The sequence below is a fragment of the Pelodiscus sinensis genome, chromosome 1 (genome assembly GCF_052426305.1).
Source record: "Pelodiscus sinensis isolate ZL-2025 chromosome 1, ASM5242630v1, whole genome shotgun sequence".
NCBI lineage: Eukaryota > Metazoa > Chordata > Testudines > Trionychidae > Pelodiscus > Pelodiscus sinensis.
Genome location: NC_143052.1, coordinates 346,036,045 through 346,054,817, shown reverse-complemented (window position 1 = coordinate 346,054,817; position 18,773 = coordinate 346,036,045). Strand labels below are relative to the sequence as shown.

Below are 18,773 nucleotides of genomic sequence, written 5' to 3'. Positions count from 1 at the left end.
TTAGTTTTTGAAGACGGGCAAAAGCTCCTAATTTCAATGGGTTTCCAATGAGAGCAAGCAATGCAGAACACCAGTTACCTGCCTTCGAGGAAGGCTCAGCCAGTTCCCGGGGGATTTGAGTGTGGGGTTCTATGGACTCTGAAGCAGCCAGAGGCAGTGTCCCCTGTAAGCTGAGCACTTGGGTGGCTGCCCAGGAGCGATTCAAGTGCCACCCATCTGATTAGCAAAACGCCCACAGCTGCCCACACATGTTTCTATTGGTGGTGCACATCTGCACATACCTCCGCACACATAAGAAAATGTATTCCACCCATGGATGGAAAAAATTAGAGGGAACATTGATCCAGGGTATTGGGTCATTAACCCCATCCTATCTACCCCTATTCTTTATAGGAGGAAGCACAGCTGAGCCAGATACAAACTTTGGCTCCAGTTATAAATGTCAGGATATTCAGATCACAACAGCAAGTTGGTTCAGTCAAGGATTTGCCAGAGGCATGTGTGGCACTCTGGGAAGATGCAACCCTTGTCCCAGTGTAACCCGTACACCTGCAGGGTATGGGTCACGGTCCCATGTAGTGGCACTTACACCATTTACAGAGAGAGCAAATGAGTTTGCTCTACAGCCTTAGCTGAGTGCCAGGTGGCTTTCAGTTCAAGCTGCAGAGGTCCCAGGTTTGGTTCCTCTTGTGGGTATGTCTACACTAGCTTGTTAAATCCCGGGCTTCATTTGCAACTCCGCTTGCCCTAATTACCCTACCTATCTCAAACTAACGAGCTAGTGTAGACGTACCCTGTGGGTGTTATACCAGCATGCTCAGCTGTTGGAATTAGAGCTATACAAGTAGCTGATTTTGTGTTTCACTGGCAGTCTAAAAAAACATTTTGGGTCAACTCAAAATGCAAAGTTTCTGAAATTTTCAGTGAAGCAAAAGGTTGAAGAAAAATTGTGCTGTTTCTTTTTTGATTAATGGAAGTAGAGGAAACCAAGTAGAAAAAGCAAACTACTTTTGTTTCAAAAATGTCAAAACTAAGTGTTTTGAATTTTTTCCAGTATTTTTTTCCAACACAAATAATGTGATGAAACCAGAATAAATATACACAAAACATTTTGTTCTTGCCAAATCTGTACGGTTGGCTGAAAAATGCAGCAGCCAAAAAATTCACACAGCTTTTAGTTTGAATGAAAATACAACAGCAGAAAATATAATGTTGTCTTTATATACATCCATGGTACACCCACATCTTGAATGCTGTGTGCAGCTCTGGTCACCTCATCTCAAAAATATGTACTGGAATTGAAAAAGGTACAGAAAAGGTCAACAAAAATGATTGAGGGTTTGGAACAGCTTCTGTCTGAGGAGAGATTAGAAAGACTGGGACTGTTCGTCTTGGAAAAGAGATGATTAAGAGAGATATGATAGAAGTCTATAAAATAATGATTGACATGGAGAAAGTGAATAAGGAAGTGTTATATACTTTCTCGGAACACCATAGGTAGGCATCACCAAATTAAATTAATAAAATTTAAAACCAAAAAAGAGGGAGTATTTCCTCATACAACATATAGTCAACCTGTGGAACTCTGCCAGAGGATGTTGTGAAGGCCAAGACTATAATAGGGCTCAAGAAAGAATTAGGCAAGTTCGTAGAGAATAAGTCCATCAATGAATATTAGCCAGAATCGACAGGGAATGCCCCTAGCACGGTGGCCAGAAATGGTGAATAGATAACAGGGGATGAATCACTCAGAGTTTGCCTGTTTTGTTCATTCTCTTTGGGGCACTTGGCACTGGCCACTGACAGAAGACAGGCTCCTGGGTTAGATGGACCTATGGTCTGACCCAGTATGGTCTTATGAGCTTAGCAGTAGCCCCGCCAATGAGGATATTGAAGTGGTATGGGAGGGACCAAGCTAATGTCTTTTCCCTATGTACTTCAGGACTATTCTGTCTTCTCTAGGCAATGGCCCCTCTGCAGAATCTCCTCCCAGGGGTGCGAAAGGTAGCAGTACCTTTTTCCAAAGGTGCTTGGGGAGAGGGCTGCTTGACTCCTTTGCTTGCTAATGAGAAAGCTAGCTTTGCCATTGTGTCAGAATAGTTTGGGGCTGTAATCAATCAGTATCTCTAAGGGTATGTCTACACTACAAAGTTAATTTGAACTAACAGACGTTAGTTCGAATTAACTTTAATAGGCGCTACACATACAAACCACTAGTTCGAACTTAATTCGAACTAGCGGAGCGCTTAATTCGAACTAGGTAAACCTCATTCCATGAGGACTAATGCCTAGTTTGAATTAAGTAGTTCGAATTAAGGGCTGTGTAGCCACTTAATTCGAACTAGTGGGAGGCTAGCCCTCCCCAGCTTGCCCTGGTGGCCACTCTGGGTACCACCAGGGAAACTTGTCTTCCCCCCTCCCGGCCCCGGAGCCCTTAAAGGGGCACGGGCTGGCTACGGTGCCCGTGCCAGGTGCAAGCCTGCCAGCACCCAGCCAGCAGACCCTGTACCTGGCACGGCATGAGCCAGCCACCCGCTGCCACCCAGCCATCTGCCTCTTCCCAGGACCAGGCTGGCAGCTCCCAGGAGCCTGCCCGGGGCCGCAAGAGGCGGGTGCCCGCCTGGTCTAGTGCAGACATCGTGGACCTCATCCACGACCTCTGCACTAGGCACAGGAAAGTGGCCGTCTAGGGCAGGATAGCTGCCAGCCTGGCTACCCAGGAGCAGGTTTGCAAGAAAATCAAGGTGGTCCAGTGAGACCCCGACCCTGAGCCCTGAGCTTAGAACATAAAAACATAAGAATGGCCGTACTGGGTCAGACCAAAGGTCCATCTAGCCCAGTAGCCTGTCTGCCGACAGTGGCCCACACTAGGTACCCTGGAGGGGATGGATCGAAGACAATGACAAAGCCATTTTTCTCATGCCATCCATCTCCAGCCTTCCACAAACAGAGGCCAGGGACACCATTTCTACCCCCTGGCTACTAGCACTCCATGGACCCAACCTCCATGACTTGATCTAACTTCTCTTTAAACTCTGTTCTAGTTCTAGCCTTCACAGCCTCCTGCAGCAAGGTGTTCCACAGGCTGACTATTTGCTTTGTGAAGAAGAACTTTCTGTTATTAGTTTGAAGCCTGCTACCCATTCATTTCATTTGGTGTCCTCTAGTCCTTCTATTATGGGAACTAATGTAGAACTTTTCTTTATTCACCCTCTCCACACCACTCATGATTTTATAGACCTCTATCACATCTCCCCCCAGTCTCCTCTTTTCTATGCTGAAAAGTCCTAGTCTCTTTAGCCTCCCTTCATATGGGACCTGTTCCAAACCTCTCATCATTTTAGTTGCCCTTTTCTGAACCTTTTCCAAGGCCAAAATATCTTTTCTGGGGTGAGGAGACCACATCTGTACACAGTACTGAAGATATGGTGTACCATAGTTTTATACTTTCCCTCCTCCTTCTTCCACTGGCTTCCCCTTTCCAGCTCCCTCCTCCCAGGTTTCCTCCTCCCCTCTCCCACCTCCTTTTCCCAGTCTCCCTGAGTTTTGTTCAATAAAGAGAGTTTCTATTTTTGAACACACGTGTCCTTTATTTTGTACATCAGGAAGGGGGGCTAGGGAGGGTATGTGGAAGGAGGTGAGGGAGGAATGGGGTACAAGCCCCCGATGGGAAGGACTGGGGTGGCTCTGCGGGCTCCTCGGGGTGGAAGCTCTCCTGCAGCCCCCCGATTGACCCTCCCCCAGATGGCAGCCTGCGGCAAGTGCAGCCGAGTGCTGTGATGTGCCGAGTGTGGGCACTCAGGGCGCTCCAAGCCAGGACTGCTTTGCTGTCCCTCATCTAGTTAGACAAGCGAGCGGGGAACCCCTGAGAACTGTCTATCCGGAGTGGGGGTTGGGTCCCTTTAAGCACAGCCCTCAGCTAGCCTGAGACAGCAGCTCCACGCTCTAAGTCATAATTTGATGCCCTGCCGGCACTGCTTCTGGCCAGCCTTAACCTCGGTTCAGGGTCCACTCAATGTGGACATGCTAGTTCGAATTAGCAAAATGCTAATTCGAACTAGTGTTTAGATCTAGATGCACTAGTTCGAATTAGCTTAGTTCGAATTAACTAATTCGAATTAAGTTAGTTCGAATTAGTGCTGTAGTGTAGACATACCCTTATAAGAGATTCATAAATCTGAAGGCCAGAAGGAACTAGTGTGACCATCTAGTCTGGGGGCATGGATCACCTGTCCGGTCTCACTCCCTGCCAGTACCCACTCATGCTGGAGATGCGAATGATCCCACCAGTGGACCAAATTCAGTGATGAATCCTGGTCATATGTCATCAGAGGCATGTTGCACATCTGCTAACCCCCACACTAAGCCCTGGAGCAGATCTTTATAAAACAAGACTGGAGATTTTTCTAAATGTGTTTGTTAGGGAGGGAGAATCCATCACTTCACAACCCCTGGGAAATTGGTCCAATGGCAAATTACTCTCACTCTTACAAATTGACACTTTATTTCCCATCCGAATTGGTCTAACTTCAACTTCTAGCCATTGTATTGTTAGCTGGTGCAGTGTTTCATTAAATGGCGCGTCTCCTCAGGCAATAACCCCAGATCATATTTTCAAGCATGAATACCATCTCTTAATCTTGTATCATAGCTTCACCAGCCCATCACCCTAAACCAGCAGCAGGACTCACATGCAGCCATCCGTGGTGCAGCACACAACAATTACTGAGCTGTGCACAACAGCCATGCGGTAAGTCGGGAATATTGTACCCAACTGAAACAGCAGCAGAAACTTTGGGAGCCAAGTGCAATGAGAGAAAGTGGAACTGAACCAGGACACCACATTAGCATGTGGCTACTTGAATCCTCACAGAAGCTTGGGTGGAGGCCTCATTCAAAAGACAGTAGCTCCAGCAGCATAGCAAATTCTAGCATCATAGCAAGGCCCAGGCACATGGATGGAGGGGCAAAAGAGACAGCAGCTCGGGAGTCCGGCAATTCAAAGGTGCCCAGGGCTCCAAGCCGCTGCCACCACTACCACAGGAGCGGAGATGGCTGGAGCCACAGGCCCTTTAAATTGCTGCCACAACACTGCACAGCTCAAAAGCTGGCTGGGGGAGGGAGGGGGGAGAGCAGTGTGGTCTGGGCAGCTCTGAAGGCTAGTTGCTCCTAGCCTTGTCCCTCAGGTGAGGCTGATGAAGGGAGCACTGTCGTCATCATGAACAGAACAGATTGTGAACAGGAGGCTGACAGACAACTCATCACCACCAGCGTCTCCAGGTTTCTCTCCTCTGGTCCCACTAAAGAGTATCAAAAAAACCTAAACCATCTGCTCATGAAACTCCCTGCTACAACTCAGGACCAAATCTACACAAACACACCCCAAAACCCCAACCAGGAGTTTCCTATCTGCTACCCAAGATCCACAAACTTGGAAATCCCGAACTGTAGCAGTCCCATCTCATGGGGGCAGCAGTTGCCAGTCCTTTGACAGCAGGGGTGACACATGGGGGCATGACAGGTCATGTGACCTCCCCGCTAAAGACATGGGGGAGGGGTAGCCAGCAGTCAGTGCCCCTCCCCCCCACACACACTTTTGCACAAAAACTTGCTGCCTGTCTACACTGGCGTTGAGTTCTTGCACAAGAACACTGACGTTCTAATGTGTGAAATCAGGGCTTCTTGTACAAGAACTATGATGCTCCCGCTCAGGGATAAGCCCTCTTGCGCAAGTGCTCTTGCACAAGAGGCCAGTGTAGACAGGCAACATGAATTTCTTGCACAAGAAAGCCCGATGGCTAAAATGACAAAAGCACATCTCTTGCGCAAAGGCACATGCCAGTGTAGACACTCTGGGTGTGTCTAGACTGCAGGCTTCTTTCGAAAGAGCCTCTTTCGAAAGCATCTTTCGAAAGAGGCTCTTTCGAAAGAGCGCGTCTAGACTACAATGCGCGGATCAAAAGATCGATCCGCTATTTCGAAAAAGAGCGTCCAGACTGCCGGACGCTCTTTCGAAATTGAAAGCCACCCGGAACTGCTTCTGCCAGGGCATGGGGGCAGCATTTCCTTCCGGGTGCTGCCTGCCTTCCCTTTGCAGAGACGCGTGGTGAGAGGGACACTCCTGAACACCCGTTGCTCTGCTCCTGCAGCTGCCTTTGCTGTCCCTCGAGGAATTTTGCAAGGCATTGCAGTGCTGCTTTGGAGTGCTCAGCTTCCTGGGACACCCCAGCAGCTTTTTTCTTTTGAGGTTTTTCTGCTTGCAGACCCTTATTTGTGGCATGGAGCCAGAGCTGCCCCTGGGCAGGCGAGGGCCCCACACCACCATACTGCAGCTGTTGCTGCATCTTCGTGAGACAATCATGAGGCTCCTTCCCGAGCTGGACCCAGACCAGAGGGACGAGGGGTTCCCCCGTCCGGCAGCCACACTGCCCTTGCCTCCGAACTTTTTCGTGGACAGGCGTGTTTGGAGGTTTGACACCAGCTCTGAATGGTGGGACCGGCTCGTGATGGAGATCTGGGATGACCAAGACTGGCTACGGAACTTCCGCATGAGAAAGACCACTTTCCAGGAGCTGTGTACCTGGCTCGCCCCTGCTCTGCAACGGCAAGACACCCACCTGCGGCCCGCCATCCCCCTGGAAAAGAGGGTCGCCATTGCCCTCTGGAAGCTGGCAACCCCCGACAGCTACCGCTCCGTGGGACACCAATTTGGCGTGGGGAGATCTACTGTCGGGGCCGTCTTGATGGAGGTAAGTCATTGTCTGGGGACAGTCACAGTTTGGGGTGGGGGGAAGGGAGACTGTCAGGAAGGGCCAAGTGGAGTGGGAGTGGGAGGGAGCTCCTCCACTCACCCTGAATTGGGGGGCGGGGGGGGGGTTCTGAGGAGGGGATTCCCGGGCTGTTTGTTTGAGAGGGAAGGTGGGCGGTGGGTTCTCCTCCTAAGACATAAGGCACCCCTTCTAACACTTTGTTGTCTGTCTCGTTCTGCAGGTGGTGAGGGCCATCAATTCGGAGCTGCTCAACAGGCTCATCTGTCTACCGGATCTGGACAGCGTCATGGCCGGCTTTGCTGCCCTTGGCTTCCCCAATTGCGGAGGAGCGCTCGATGGGACACACATTGCCATCCGTGCACCGCCCCATCGAGCAGCCCAATTCATAAACAGAAAGGGCTACTTTTCTATGGTCCTCCAGGCCCTGGTCGACCATCGTGGACAGTTTTCGGACATTTGTGTTGGGTGGTCAGGGCGGGCACACGATGCCCGCATCTTCAGGAACTCGTACCTGTACCGGAGGCTTCAGGCAGGAACTTTTTTCCCCCATCGCCAGTTTGCGGTTGGGGATGTGCACATGCCGGTGTGCATAGTGGCTGATGCCGCCTATCCCCTGATGCCGTGGCTGATGAAGCCCTACACCGGCCAGGTGGATGCGAGCAAGGAGCAGTTTAATGCTCGCCTTAACCGGGCTCGCAACCAGGTGGAATGTGCGTTTGGCCGTTTAAAGGGCAGATTCCGGTGCTTGCTCACACGCCTCGACATGGGGGAGACCAACATCCCCGAGGTGGTGGCCGCGTGTTGCGTCCTCCATAACCTCGTGGAGAGGAAAGGGGAGGCCTTCCTACCAGGGTGGGGGAGAGCTGCTGATGCCCAGGAGAGGCTCTTTGCCCAGCCCCGGACAGCTGCCATCCGCCAGGCTCACCGGTCTGCAGTTGGCATCCGGGAGGCCCTCCGGGAGCAATTCTCCAGTGGAGGCCACTGAGTGCACTGAGGGGCTTCTGCCTGGGGACTGGGCCCTGGCCCCCAATAGAAGCTTCACTGCACAACCCATCTCCTGACCCAGTTTGGACACATCACTTACACCAGGGTGTGTTTCAAAATAAAATGTTCTCTTTACTTATTTATAATTTTGTACATATAATCAAACAATGTGGCAAAATAACAAAAATTTTCTTCATTTTTGTTGTTGCCAAACTATATACAATAAACAAACAGTGCCTTTAACCCTTTGTTTGTGCTTTAACTGGGGTGATGGGGGTGATTGAAACCTGGAGGGGGGAAGGGGATCAGGTTGAACGGGGCTTGGCAGATTTCCCTTTCCTGGCTGGGCCTCGTGTTTGGGGTGCTCCCCGGCTACGGGATCGGGTGATGCACCTGTCGGTTGGCTGGCTGCTGGGGGGCTCTTGGGACGTGGAAGCCTGGGGGAGAGGAGGGCCAGGGGGAGAGAGGGGCTGGGGAGCTGGGGGGGCTGGGGGAGAGGGAGGTCCAAGGGGGGAAAGGGCTGCTGTTGTGGAAGGGGGGTTTGGTGGGGTGGGGTCATGGGGTGCTGGAGGAGCAGGACCAGGCACAGCAGCAGGCAAGCCGCTGACCTCCCTCAGGGTGGCGTACAGCACCGTGCGCTGCAGGACCAGCTCATTCATGAGCCGATCACGCCACCTCTCCTCTGCCTCCGCCCTCTGGAGCAGGATGGCGTTCTGCTGCTGCACAGCCTCGACGTGCTGCCGGAGGATGTCGGCGTAGACACGCCTGTGTCTGTGGCTCCCATGTCTCCGAGGTGGAGATGGAGATGGAGGTGGGGCTGGGGTGCTGCGGCCCTCTTCCACGGCTGGTCCGGCTGTGGAGGAAAAGAAGAAGACACAATCAGTCCTATAAACTGGACTCTGTAGCACTTACAATACTAACAGGATGGTTTATTAGGGGATGAGCTTTCCAGGGCCAGACCCACTTCCTCAGATCAGAGTAACACGGCTACATTTCTATCACAATCAGTCATGTGTGCAACAGCTGTCCAAAAGGGCATGCCCTCTCCCTTGAGACAGGGGAAGCAGACATTCTGAAGGTCACACTGTGTGTGTGTGTGTGTGTGTGACCTGGGCATCAGCATGAGCATGACAGGTTTCCCTTGTGCATCACCCACTGTGCACCCACCCACCTACCTTCCCCTCCCCCCCCCGGGTGTGACACAAACTCACTGTACTCACCTGCTGCTTCCTCTCCCGTGCCAGATGACGCCTGGGAGGCCTCAGAGGTCTGGGTGACTGGCTCCAGGGTGAGGGTCGCCGTCTCCTCGGTGTCCTCCTCCTCTGGGCCCATGTCCCCGTCTCCAGACTGCTGTAGCTCCCGCTCTGGAGCGTCCACCACCGGGTCTGCCAGTCCGGACTGCACGAACCGCCGTGGTGTGCGTGCTTCTGCACTGCCACCCAGGATCTGGTCCAGCTCGGGGTAGTAGGGGCAGTAGTGGGGGGCTGCCCCAGAACGGGAGCTCTCCTCCCTGGCTTTGGCGTAGCCCTGCCGCAGCTCTTTTACCTTGGAGCGCACCTGGTCCTGGGTGCGGGGGTAGTGGCCCTTCTGGGCCAGGGCTTCAGCCATGCGGCCATAAATGTCGGCGTTTCGCCGCCGGCTTTTGAGGGCCTGTAAGGCCTCCTCCTCTCCCCACAGCTCCAGCAGGCTCTTGATCTCTGCGCCGGACCAGGATGGTGCCCGGCGCTTGGAGCCCTTGTCTGGGTCCCCAGAAGGCTCGGAGGAAGGGCCAGGACGCTCTTGGGGCTGTGACATGCTGCAGCAAGGTCGCCGTGTGCTCTGGCTCCTTGTCTGCAACAAGTGGCTGTGAGGGTGCGCCTGTCCCTTTAAGGAATGGCTGCAGCCAGGAACCACAGACGTGCAACCCAGGGCCCAGATTGTCCACCAGGGCTTGTTCCTGGAGGCCAATAATTTCGAAAGAAAGGGCTCCCCCCGTCCAGACTCACGTTCTTTCGACGGATCTCCCTCGAAAAAGGCGTTCTTCCTCGTGAAACGAGGTTTACCGCCGTCGAAAGAAAAGCCGCGTTCTTTCGATTTAATTTCGAAAGAACGCGGCTTGAATCTGGACGCAGGGGAAGTTCTTTCGAAAAAAGGCTACTTTTTTCGAAAGAACCCCTGAGTGTGGACACGGCCTCTCTTGCGCAAATACTTCAATGCAAGAATTCTTGCGCTAAAGAGTATTTGTGCAAGATCATGCTAATGTAGACATAGCCAAGGAGTGAAGTAATCCCTTTCACCTCCTCTGGCTTGATGATTTGGGTCTGGGAAAATATGTGCGGCCAGTAACTATTCAGTGTGGGAAAGGGATGTTCTGGGGACTTGTGCTCTTTATGAGAGCATGCTCTTCATCCCCTGGCAGATTGCTTGGTGAGTGCCTAGAGGCAATGCGGACAGCCTGCCTGCCGCTTTAAGTGCCCCGCCATTCAGGATTCAGCAATACAATCCTTTCCCGCTCTCCATCTGCTCTGGGTAAACAAATTAAAGATTTGCTCATTCAATCTGCTCCCTGCGTTCTCCTGAATGATTGAGGCGGGGCTGGCCACGCTGTGAAAGGGGAGATAGTGGGTTGCTACTGAGTGGAAGAGGTTGTAATAAGCATCAGACTGCAGAAGCTAGCGCACAAGGAGAACAGAGACTTCACAGGACTGATCACTCTCCAAAATGACTCACTAGAGTTATGTTTTATTTACACTCTATTCATGATCATTAATGATTCCTCCGTACTATTTCATGCTGTAAACGCACACTCTGCCTGCAATAGGTGAGCTCGCAAACCTCTCAGTATAGCCTGTACCCACTGCAGGCATCAATCGTCACTTTGATATACATGCCTTTTTATTATTTTATATCCCACTTCCATTGCAGCCAAAGGCAAAAGTGTGCCCATGGAGTCAGGCTCGGAGGTTCAACATTTTGTGCACTATACATGACATTTAATGGCCCTGCTCTGTCATGGACACATCACAGTTTGTACAGGGCCAGATTTTGATCTTTGTTACAGCATAAGCCTTGAGTAACTCCAAAGTTAGAATTTTATATTGAATATTCAAGTTTGGAAATTGTCCCTGAACATCCTATTAAATCCCCATCGACACATAGTGTAAGTCTGTCATAGTGTTTCCATGTGATAATCTGAACAGGCATGTGGTCAGTTGCATTTATTACATCGTTTCCCCCCCCCCCCCTTGCCTGCACTCTGCCCTCAAATCCAGTGCCCCAAAAATGTATTAGCATTCTAAAACTCTAATAGTTTCCACCAGCAACTTTTAAAACAAACAGAAATCAACTTTTCAGATAAGTATTTCCCTCTGCTCCCCTCCCTACCCCTGACCCCCCACCGTCTCCCATTATGGAACTACCCTTCCCAAAATTGCACTGATCTGAAGACTAAGTTATACAATATTTAGTCCTGCATCAGAAATAGTTTTGAGGCCTGATATGTCATGAGATTGCAAGGGGAGATTTGTGCCTTTGGAAAAGGCACTCTGCACTCACTTCTAGCTCTGAAATGGACTGATCCATCAGATTTTTTTAAGTTGTGATATTTAATATATATCTATGGGTATGTCTACACTACAAAGTTAATTCGAACTAACAGACGTTAGTTCGAATTAACTTTAATAGGCGCTACACTAGCGCTCCGCTAGTTTGAATTTAAATCAAACTAGCGGAGCGCTTAGTTCGAACTAGGAAAACCTCATTTTACGAGGATTAAGCCTAGTTCAAACTAGCTAGTTCGAATTAAGGGGTGTGTAGCCCCTTAATTCGAACTAGTGGGAGGCTACCCCTCCCCAGGTTTCCCTGGTGGCCACTCTGGCCAACACCAGGGAAACTCGTCTGCCCCCCTCCCGGCCCCGGACCCCTTAAAGGGGCACGGTCTGGCTATGGTGCCCGTGCCAGGTGCAAGCCTGCCAGCACCCAGCCAGCAGACCCTGCACCTGGCACGGATCGAGCCAGTCACCCGATGCCCCCCAGTCCTCCCCCTCTTCCCGGGACCAGGCTGGCGGCTCCCGGGAGCTTGCCCAGGACTGCAAGAGGCGGGCACCTCGTCCACGATCTCCGCACTAGGCACAGGAAAGTGGCCGGCTAGGGCAGGAGAGCTGCCAGCCTGGCCACCCAGGAGCAGGTGTGCAAGAGAATCAAGGGGGTCCACTGAGACCCCCGACCCTGAGCCCTGAGCTTACAATGGCCGTCCTGGGTCAGACCAAAGGTCCATCTAGCCCAGTAGCCTGTCTGCCGACAGCGGCCAACCCTAGGGACCCTGGAGGGGATGGACCGAAGACAGTGACCAAGCCATTTGTCTCGTGCCATCCCTCTCCAGCCCTCCACAAACCTTGGGAAGGGACACCACTCCTACCCTCTAGCTAATACCACTCCATGGACCCAATCTCCATGACTTGATCTCACTTCCCTTTAAACTCTGTTCTAGTTGTAGCCTTCACAGCCTCCTGCAGCAAGGAGTTCCACAGGTTGACTCTTTGCTTTGTGAAGAACAACTTTCTGTTACTAGTTTGAAGCCTGCTACCCATTCCTTTCCTTTTGTGTCCTCTAGTCCTTCTTTATGGGAACTAATGAAGAACTTTTCTGTATGCACCCTCTCCACCCAACTCCTGCTTTTAGAGACCTCTATCCTGTCCCCCCTCCGTCTCCTCTTTTCTAAGCTGAAAAGTCCCAGTCTCTTTAACGTCTCTTCATATGGGACCTGTTCCCAACCCCTGATCATTGTAGTTGCCCTCCCTTCTCCCAGCCTCTCTCTTCCCCTCTCCCACCTCCTTTTCCCAGTCTCCCCCAGTTTTGTTCAATAAAGACAGATTCCATTTTGGAAGACACGTTATCTTTATTTTGTACATCAAGAAGAGGGGCTAGGGAAGGGCAAGTGGAAGGAGGTGAGGGAGGAATGGGGCACGAGCCCCCGATGGGGAGGACCGGGCTGGCTCTGCGGGCTTCTGGGGGTGGAAGCTCTCCTGCAGCCCCCCAATTGCCCCCTCTCCCCAGATGGCAGCCTGCGGCAAGTGCAGCCGGGCTGATGGCTGAGTGGTGTGATGTGCCCAGTGTGGGTAGTCCGGACAATCCAAGCCAGGACTGCTTTGCAAGCGGGGCACCCCTGAGAACTGTCTGTCCGGGGTGGGGGTCGGGACCCTTTAAGCACAGCCCTCGGCTAGCCTGAGACAGCATCTCCACGCTCTATGTCCTCCTCTGATGCCCTGCCGGCACTGCTTTTGGCCATCCTTAAGCCCGGTTCAGGGTCCACTTAATGTGGACATGCTAGTTCAAATTAGCAAAACGCTAATTCAAACTAGTTTTTTAGTCTGGATCCGTTAGTTCGAATTAGCTTACTTCGAATTAACTAATTCGAGCTAAGTTAGTTCGAATTAACGTTGTAGAGTAGACATACCCTATTTTTCCTCTTGAGTTTGTATAGCTGGTAATTAAGACACCTGGCTTTGCAGTTGAAAAAGTATGAAAATGGACTGCATGTACTGTATAAAAGCTCCTTAAAACATTTTAGTTTACAAATGTTTATGAGAGGAAACCTTGCATTGTGCATAAGATGTTAAGTGGGGAACTCAGAAAATCTGGGTCTAATTCCTGGTTCTGCCACAAACTTTGTGCATGTGTGCGCGCAAGTCACTTTGTATTTCCATGCCTCATTTTCCCTAACCATTCTCTGTCTTGTCTATTTGTGTTCTTTCGGTCACAGACTAACTCTTACTATAATCGCTTTCTTTGACAGGGAAACAAGTTTTCTGGATAGGGAGGAAGTGGCAGATGTGGTATATCTTGGCTTTAGTAAAGCTTTTGTTATTGTCTCACATGACCTTCCCATTCATAAACTAAGGAAATACAGTCTAGATGGAGCTACTATAAGGTAAGTATAACAACTTGTTGGAAAAGCATCTCCAGAGAGTAATTACTGGTGGCTCACAGTTAAACTGGAAGAGCATAATGAGTGGGCTCCCACTAGGATCAGTTCTGGGTCCAGTTCTATTCAGTATGTTATTCAATATGTACAGTCCAAACAACGGCACAGAGGTAACACTTATAAAGGTTACAGATGATACTAAAGGGGAAGTGGTTGCAAGTGCTTTGGAGGATACAAATGGAATTCAATTTGATCTGGACAAACTGGAGAAACGGTTTGAAGTAAATAGGACAAAATTCAATAAGAACGAATGCAAATTCCTCCACTTAGGAAGGAACCTTCAGTGCACACAGGCAAAATGAGACACGACTGTCTATGAACAAGTACTAAGAAAGGGGCCTGGATGTCCTAATGAATCACAAACTAAATATGAGTCAACAGTGTAGCCAACATCAGGCTGGGATGTATTAGCCGAAGTGGTGTAAGCAAGGCACAAGTAGTAATTCTGCGTTACTCCATGCTGATTAGGTTTCAGCTGGAGCATTGTGTCCTGTCCTGGGCTCTACATTTGGAGAAAGTCCAGAGAAGAACAACAAAATAATTAAAGGTTTAGAAAATATGAGCTATAAGGGAAGATTTTAAACACTGGATTTCTTTAATCTGGAGAAGACCAAAGGGGGGACACTATAACAATTTTCAAATACATAAAATTTTGTTAAAAGGAGGAAAGAGAACAATTTTTCTCCATAACCACTGAGGACAGGACAACAAGAAGCAATGGTCTTTAACTGCAGCAAGGGCCGTTTAGTTTGGACAGTTAGTCCTGCCATGAGTGCAGAGGACTGGAGTTTGTACAATCCTTAACACAGTAGGGCTTTGATCTCATTTGGGGGCTGTAGACAAGTTCAATAAAAATGGTCGTAAGCTGTTTCGTCTATTGTTTCCCTGCCTCACAAAGCAGACACTCACTGTGGTTTCTATTCCTATGTTGTGAGCAGTCTTGCTACCAGCATGAGCAGCTGAAGAAGAGAATCCACTTTGAATGGCCTGGGTCCAAAACAAAACCCTATCAAGGCTAACCTAGAAATGAGGCTACCTTTTACCAATAGCTAAGAGCAATAAAATAACTCTTGACCTCAAAACAACTCAATATCAGGGCATAAGTTCTCCAAAACTTACAAGCGTCTATGGAACTCACATTAAACAGTCTGTTTGCAGTAATATATGTTCTGTAAACCGGTCAGTACTATGCAATGATGCAGAGCACAGCTAGAAATTTTACTGATGTGTTTATTTTGTACCAATAGGGTTTTTTCAATAAATTATAGTATTTTTCTGCCAGGTTGAAACATGAGCATGAATATCAGAGGGCAGGTTAGCAAACAGAAGCCATCATGGTACAATATCTTTAGCAAGAGATACATATTCAAAACCAGTCTCAGATTCTACTAAAGGTCTTCATACTGTCATTCCGCTTTCCAGAATAATAAAGCATCTCAGTGAAATACGGTGAAAAATTTCAAGCAGTAAATACTGAGGTTTGCTTTGTTGGCATAGAATATAAAAATCAATTGGGCTGGTCATTTCAAATTTACAGTTTTTCTCTTTTTTTTTGGCAAAGAAACATTAGGAAAGCAGTGTTTGATAATGTGGCCCTTACCTTAGAGAGATTGTACTAACATGGCTCCCTCAACACAGTACCCAAATATCTCAAAAATACTAATGGAATTATTGTTGCCAGTTGACTGAGAGGTAGATAAGTCACATTATTCAGGGAGAACTCAGGTACAGAGATAAAGTGACTCGGGTACAGAGGTAAACCATGAAGTGAACAACCAATTGTCAGAGCCCCAGCCTTAATCACAAGCTTTTGAAGCTGCAAATGAATTATTTCAAAAATGATTCATATATTTTTATGAATAAAAGCAACACATTTTGTTTGCTACTTTTTACAGGATCCTGTTAATTGTTCTTTGCAAATATCTGAACAACTACCAAGTACTGATTAAACTGCAGGAATCTCAGACGTTTCACAACTTTGGGTGTGAATGAAAAGTTCATCCAAAAATTAAAACCAGATATCTGTTAGTCATTACTCACTAGGTAGTCATAACTTGCCACCAGTTAATAGGTAATCGCCAAAGAGAAAAGTTCTCAGATGGTTAATCCAGAACACTTGGCAAATCCTTATAAATAATGAATCCTTTATCTGAAATTGCAAATCAATGGTGAATGAGCCAAGAATACAAGAAAGAACGATGTTTGCAATCAATGCAGCTCTGAAAAGGGGCATCAAAAAAACCTATACCTGAACGTCTAAATGGCCTTGTCCCATGCAAATGCCCCTTTGCAGAGGCAGAATATGAATATGCAGAGTAGGAGGAGGGTTTGAGCATCAAAACTGGGAACTGCTTTTTGGCATCCTGAGTTAGAGGTAGGTCATCCCAGAGAGGGAAGAAAAACAGAGATGGAAGTAGCTCAATCTAATTGGAAAGCTCTATGTCCAGCTATGAGGACAATCACTAGAAAGCTAGAGATTAATAGTAGAGACCAAGCAGCAATTACTAAGGCATTCTCCTTTGCAGAAAGTGGCCATCCATCACTTCAGGAAAAGGAAGCTGGACCAAGAGGGACACTGTCCAATTTGAAACCTATTTCCATTCCCATGTTTGTTCATGCCACTGGGCAGAGTTCCCCTAGCCAGAGCCCATTGACTCCTTAGACACTTGTGAAGAGAAGTGAGCGCTATCAAGGATTCTCCGCTTTTTCCCCTTTTACCTCTCTGATTTTCACCCCATGACCTTGACTCCTGCCCCTGTTTTTTTTTATCTGTTGTCCCTAGTATTCACTTCTAGCCTGGCTTCACTGCCCTGCCCTGCTTCACTGCTACCGCATTCCCCTCCCCGACCCAGGACTTCCCCCTTTAACTCCATCCAAGAGGTCTTCCTTGTGACTTCCCTGAGCTGTTTGCTGCCAGAACCTCCACAGAACCTGGAAGTGCAAAGTGAGCGACCAGGTCTATTGTGGCACGGAAGACAACCACTTCCTTGTTGAATCCCTGCTGCCCAATCCCTGCTTTGAGGTACAGGTAGAAGGCCATCTTCATGCATTGGGATGGGGGAGGGGGGAAATTACAGAAAAAACATGAAAAAGAAACCAATCGGGGGCCAGACACACATGAAAAGCAAAAATAAAAACAAAAAACCAAAAACCACCCTTACTGACGTGGTGCCCAAATGAGGAGAAAGACACACCAGAGCCTAGGGGGCCCAGGCTAGTAGATTTTGTGTGGTCCAGCCCTGCGGGGGGATGGCAGGAAGGCAGGAGCACTAATACCTCAGTGGTTGGATCCAGGATGAGCTGCAGCTGGACCCCAGGCCTTAGGTTCCCCAACCCTGCATTGGAGGCTGGTCCTGGCTGGTGTCACCAGGATCAGAGACCTCCTGACTACAGCTCAGGGGACTGGATGGTCTGTATAACTCTCGCCCAGGACATGGGGCTGCTCAGCACACCTATACGCTATTGTATGTTCCCGGAGATGAAGGCTGCCCTCTCCACTGCTTCTCTCACTTATCTTGAGTGGATGCTCTGGGGGGTCCACTTCTCACCTTTGACCCGCCAGAGTTAGGCCCTGTGTCCCCAGCTGCTTTTGATGTACACCCAGGTTGACTGCATGCCAGCCAACCAGTCTGCCTCTGAGCGATGACATGTTCTGAACATTCTTGTGCCCCATATTTCCTCATTTTCATACCCCGCCCTGACACTAAATGGCAGGACCTATTACCATCTGCAGAGGTCCAGGGGCCTCAGTAGACCAACTTCTATTCCAACTTGATTTCACAGCCTTCCAGGGGACAAAACTGGCAGCTCCTTCTTGGAGCTTTGAGCACAGGTGTGTTGAAAGTCTCAACACCTGCTCCTTCTATAACTAAACGCAAACCGTAACACATGCATATGTGCATTATATTAAGTTGCGGCCTTTTTTCCACCTCCTTCTGAATCATTTCATGAGGTAGGGGAAAGCACGTGATGACAGTAACAAAGTTGTGAATTTATAATAGAAAAACACAATTGATTGTTTAACAAGTTTCAGCCTATGGGTATTTATGAACCAATCAGTCACTGACCTTTCACGTAGTTACTGGGCAGGAGTGGGGGAGTGTTGAATTTGGATTAGAATCTGGTCTATCTTCCCTGCCCTTTCTAACCTTATAGTAATAGAGATGTAGCCGTGTTAGTCTAGTCTAGCTGTAACAAAAAACAGGACTATGTAGCACTTTAAAGACTAAAAAGATGGTTTATTAGACAATCCTGACATACAATAACTCTATGATGTCACCATCATTATGAATTAAATCAGACAGTCCAATATACAATATATGGAAGCTGTCTATGGAAGTAAACTGGAAATAACCTGAAGATAGACTTCTAAACAGCAAGAATTTGAGTATGGTTTGTGCAAGGTTCACACTGAGGCTTCCATGCAATTTAAACAAGGGCTATTTGTGTTCTTCAACTGGATGATAAACTTTTGAAATGGGAGAGTAACCTTGTCAGGAGCAAATACCCCATTCTCATGCAAATAAAGATACCTATAAGAAGAATCACCATTTCTCCAATACCTGTGTGAAATGCTCAGCAACAGTAGTTAAAAAGGGGCCTACATATGGTTAAAGGAGTTCAGAGGTTTGTGTCACATATGGACTTCATAGAATCATAGAATGATAGGACTGGAAGGGACCTCGAGAGGTCATCGAGTCCAGCCCTCCGCCCTCAAGGCAGGACCAAGCTCCATCTACACCATCCCTGACAGATGTCTATCTAACCTGTTCTTAAATATCTCCAGAGAGGGAGATTCCACCATCTCCCTTGGCAATTTATTCCAATATTTGACCACCCTGACAGTTAGGAATTTTTTCCTAATGTCCAATCTAAACCTCCCTTGCTGCACTTTAAGCCCATTACTCCTTGTCCTGTCCTCAGAAACCAAGAGGAACACATTTTCTCCTTCCTCCTTGTGACACCCTTTTAGATATTTGAAAACCGCTATCATGTCCCCCCTTAATCTTCTTCTTTCCAAACTAAACAAGCCCAGTTCATGAAGCCTGGCTTCATAG

General features: G+C 48.8%; 1 protein-coding gene across 1 annotated transcript; it reads right to left on the bottom strand.

Annotated features, from left to right (window-relative positions):
- Positions 1-8,043: 8,043 nt before the first annotated feature.
- Positions 8,044-9,548, bottom strand: LOC149525995 (uncharacterized). The gene is made up of 2 exons (XM_089778709.1): positions 8,975-9,548; positions 8,044-8,607 (listed from the first exon to the last, which is right to left on the bottom strand). The coding sequence occupies exons 1-2, from the start codon at positions 9,546-9,548 to the stop codon at positions 8,060-8,062; spliced, it is 1,122 nt and encodes a 373-aa protein (XP_089634835.1). The 3' UTR covers positions 8,044-8,059.
- Positions 9,549-18,773: the final 9,225 nt, after the last annotated feature.

What these genes read in the sequence shown, in the direction of transcription:
- LOC149525995 (XM_089778709.1), bottom strand. Translation starts at nt 9,548, where the DNA reads ATGTCACAGCCCCAAGAGCGTCCTGGCCCTTCCTCCGAGCCTTCTGGG. An exon ending in CACGGGAGAGGAAGCAGCAG is followed by an intron (nt 8,608 to 8,974) that starts GTGAGTACAGTG and finishes TTTCCTCCACAG; the next exon opens with CCGGACCAGCCGTGGAAGAG.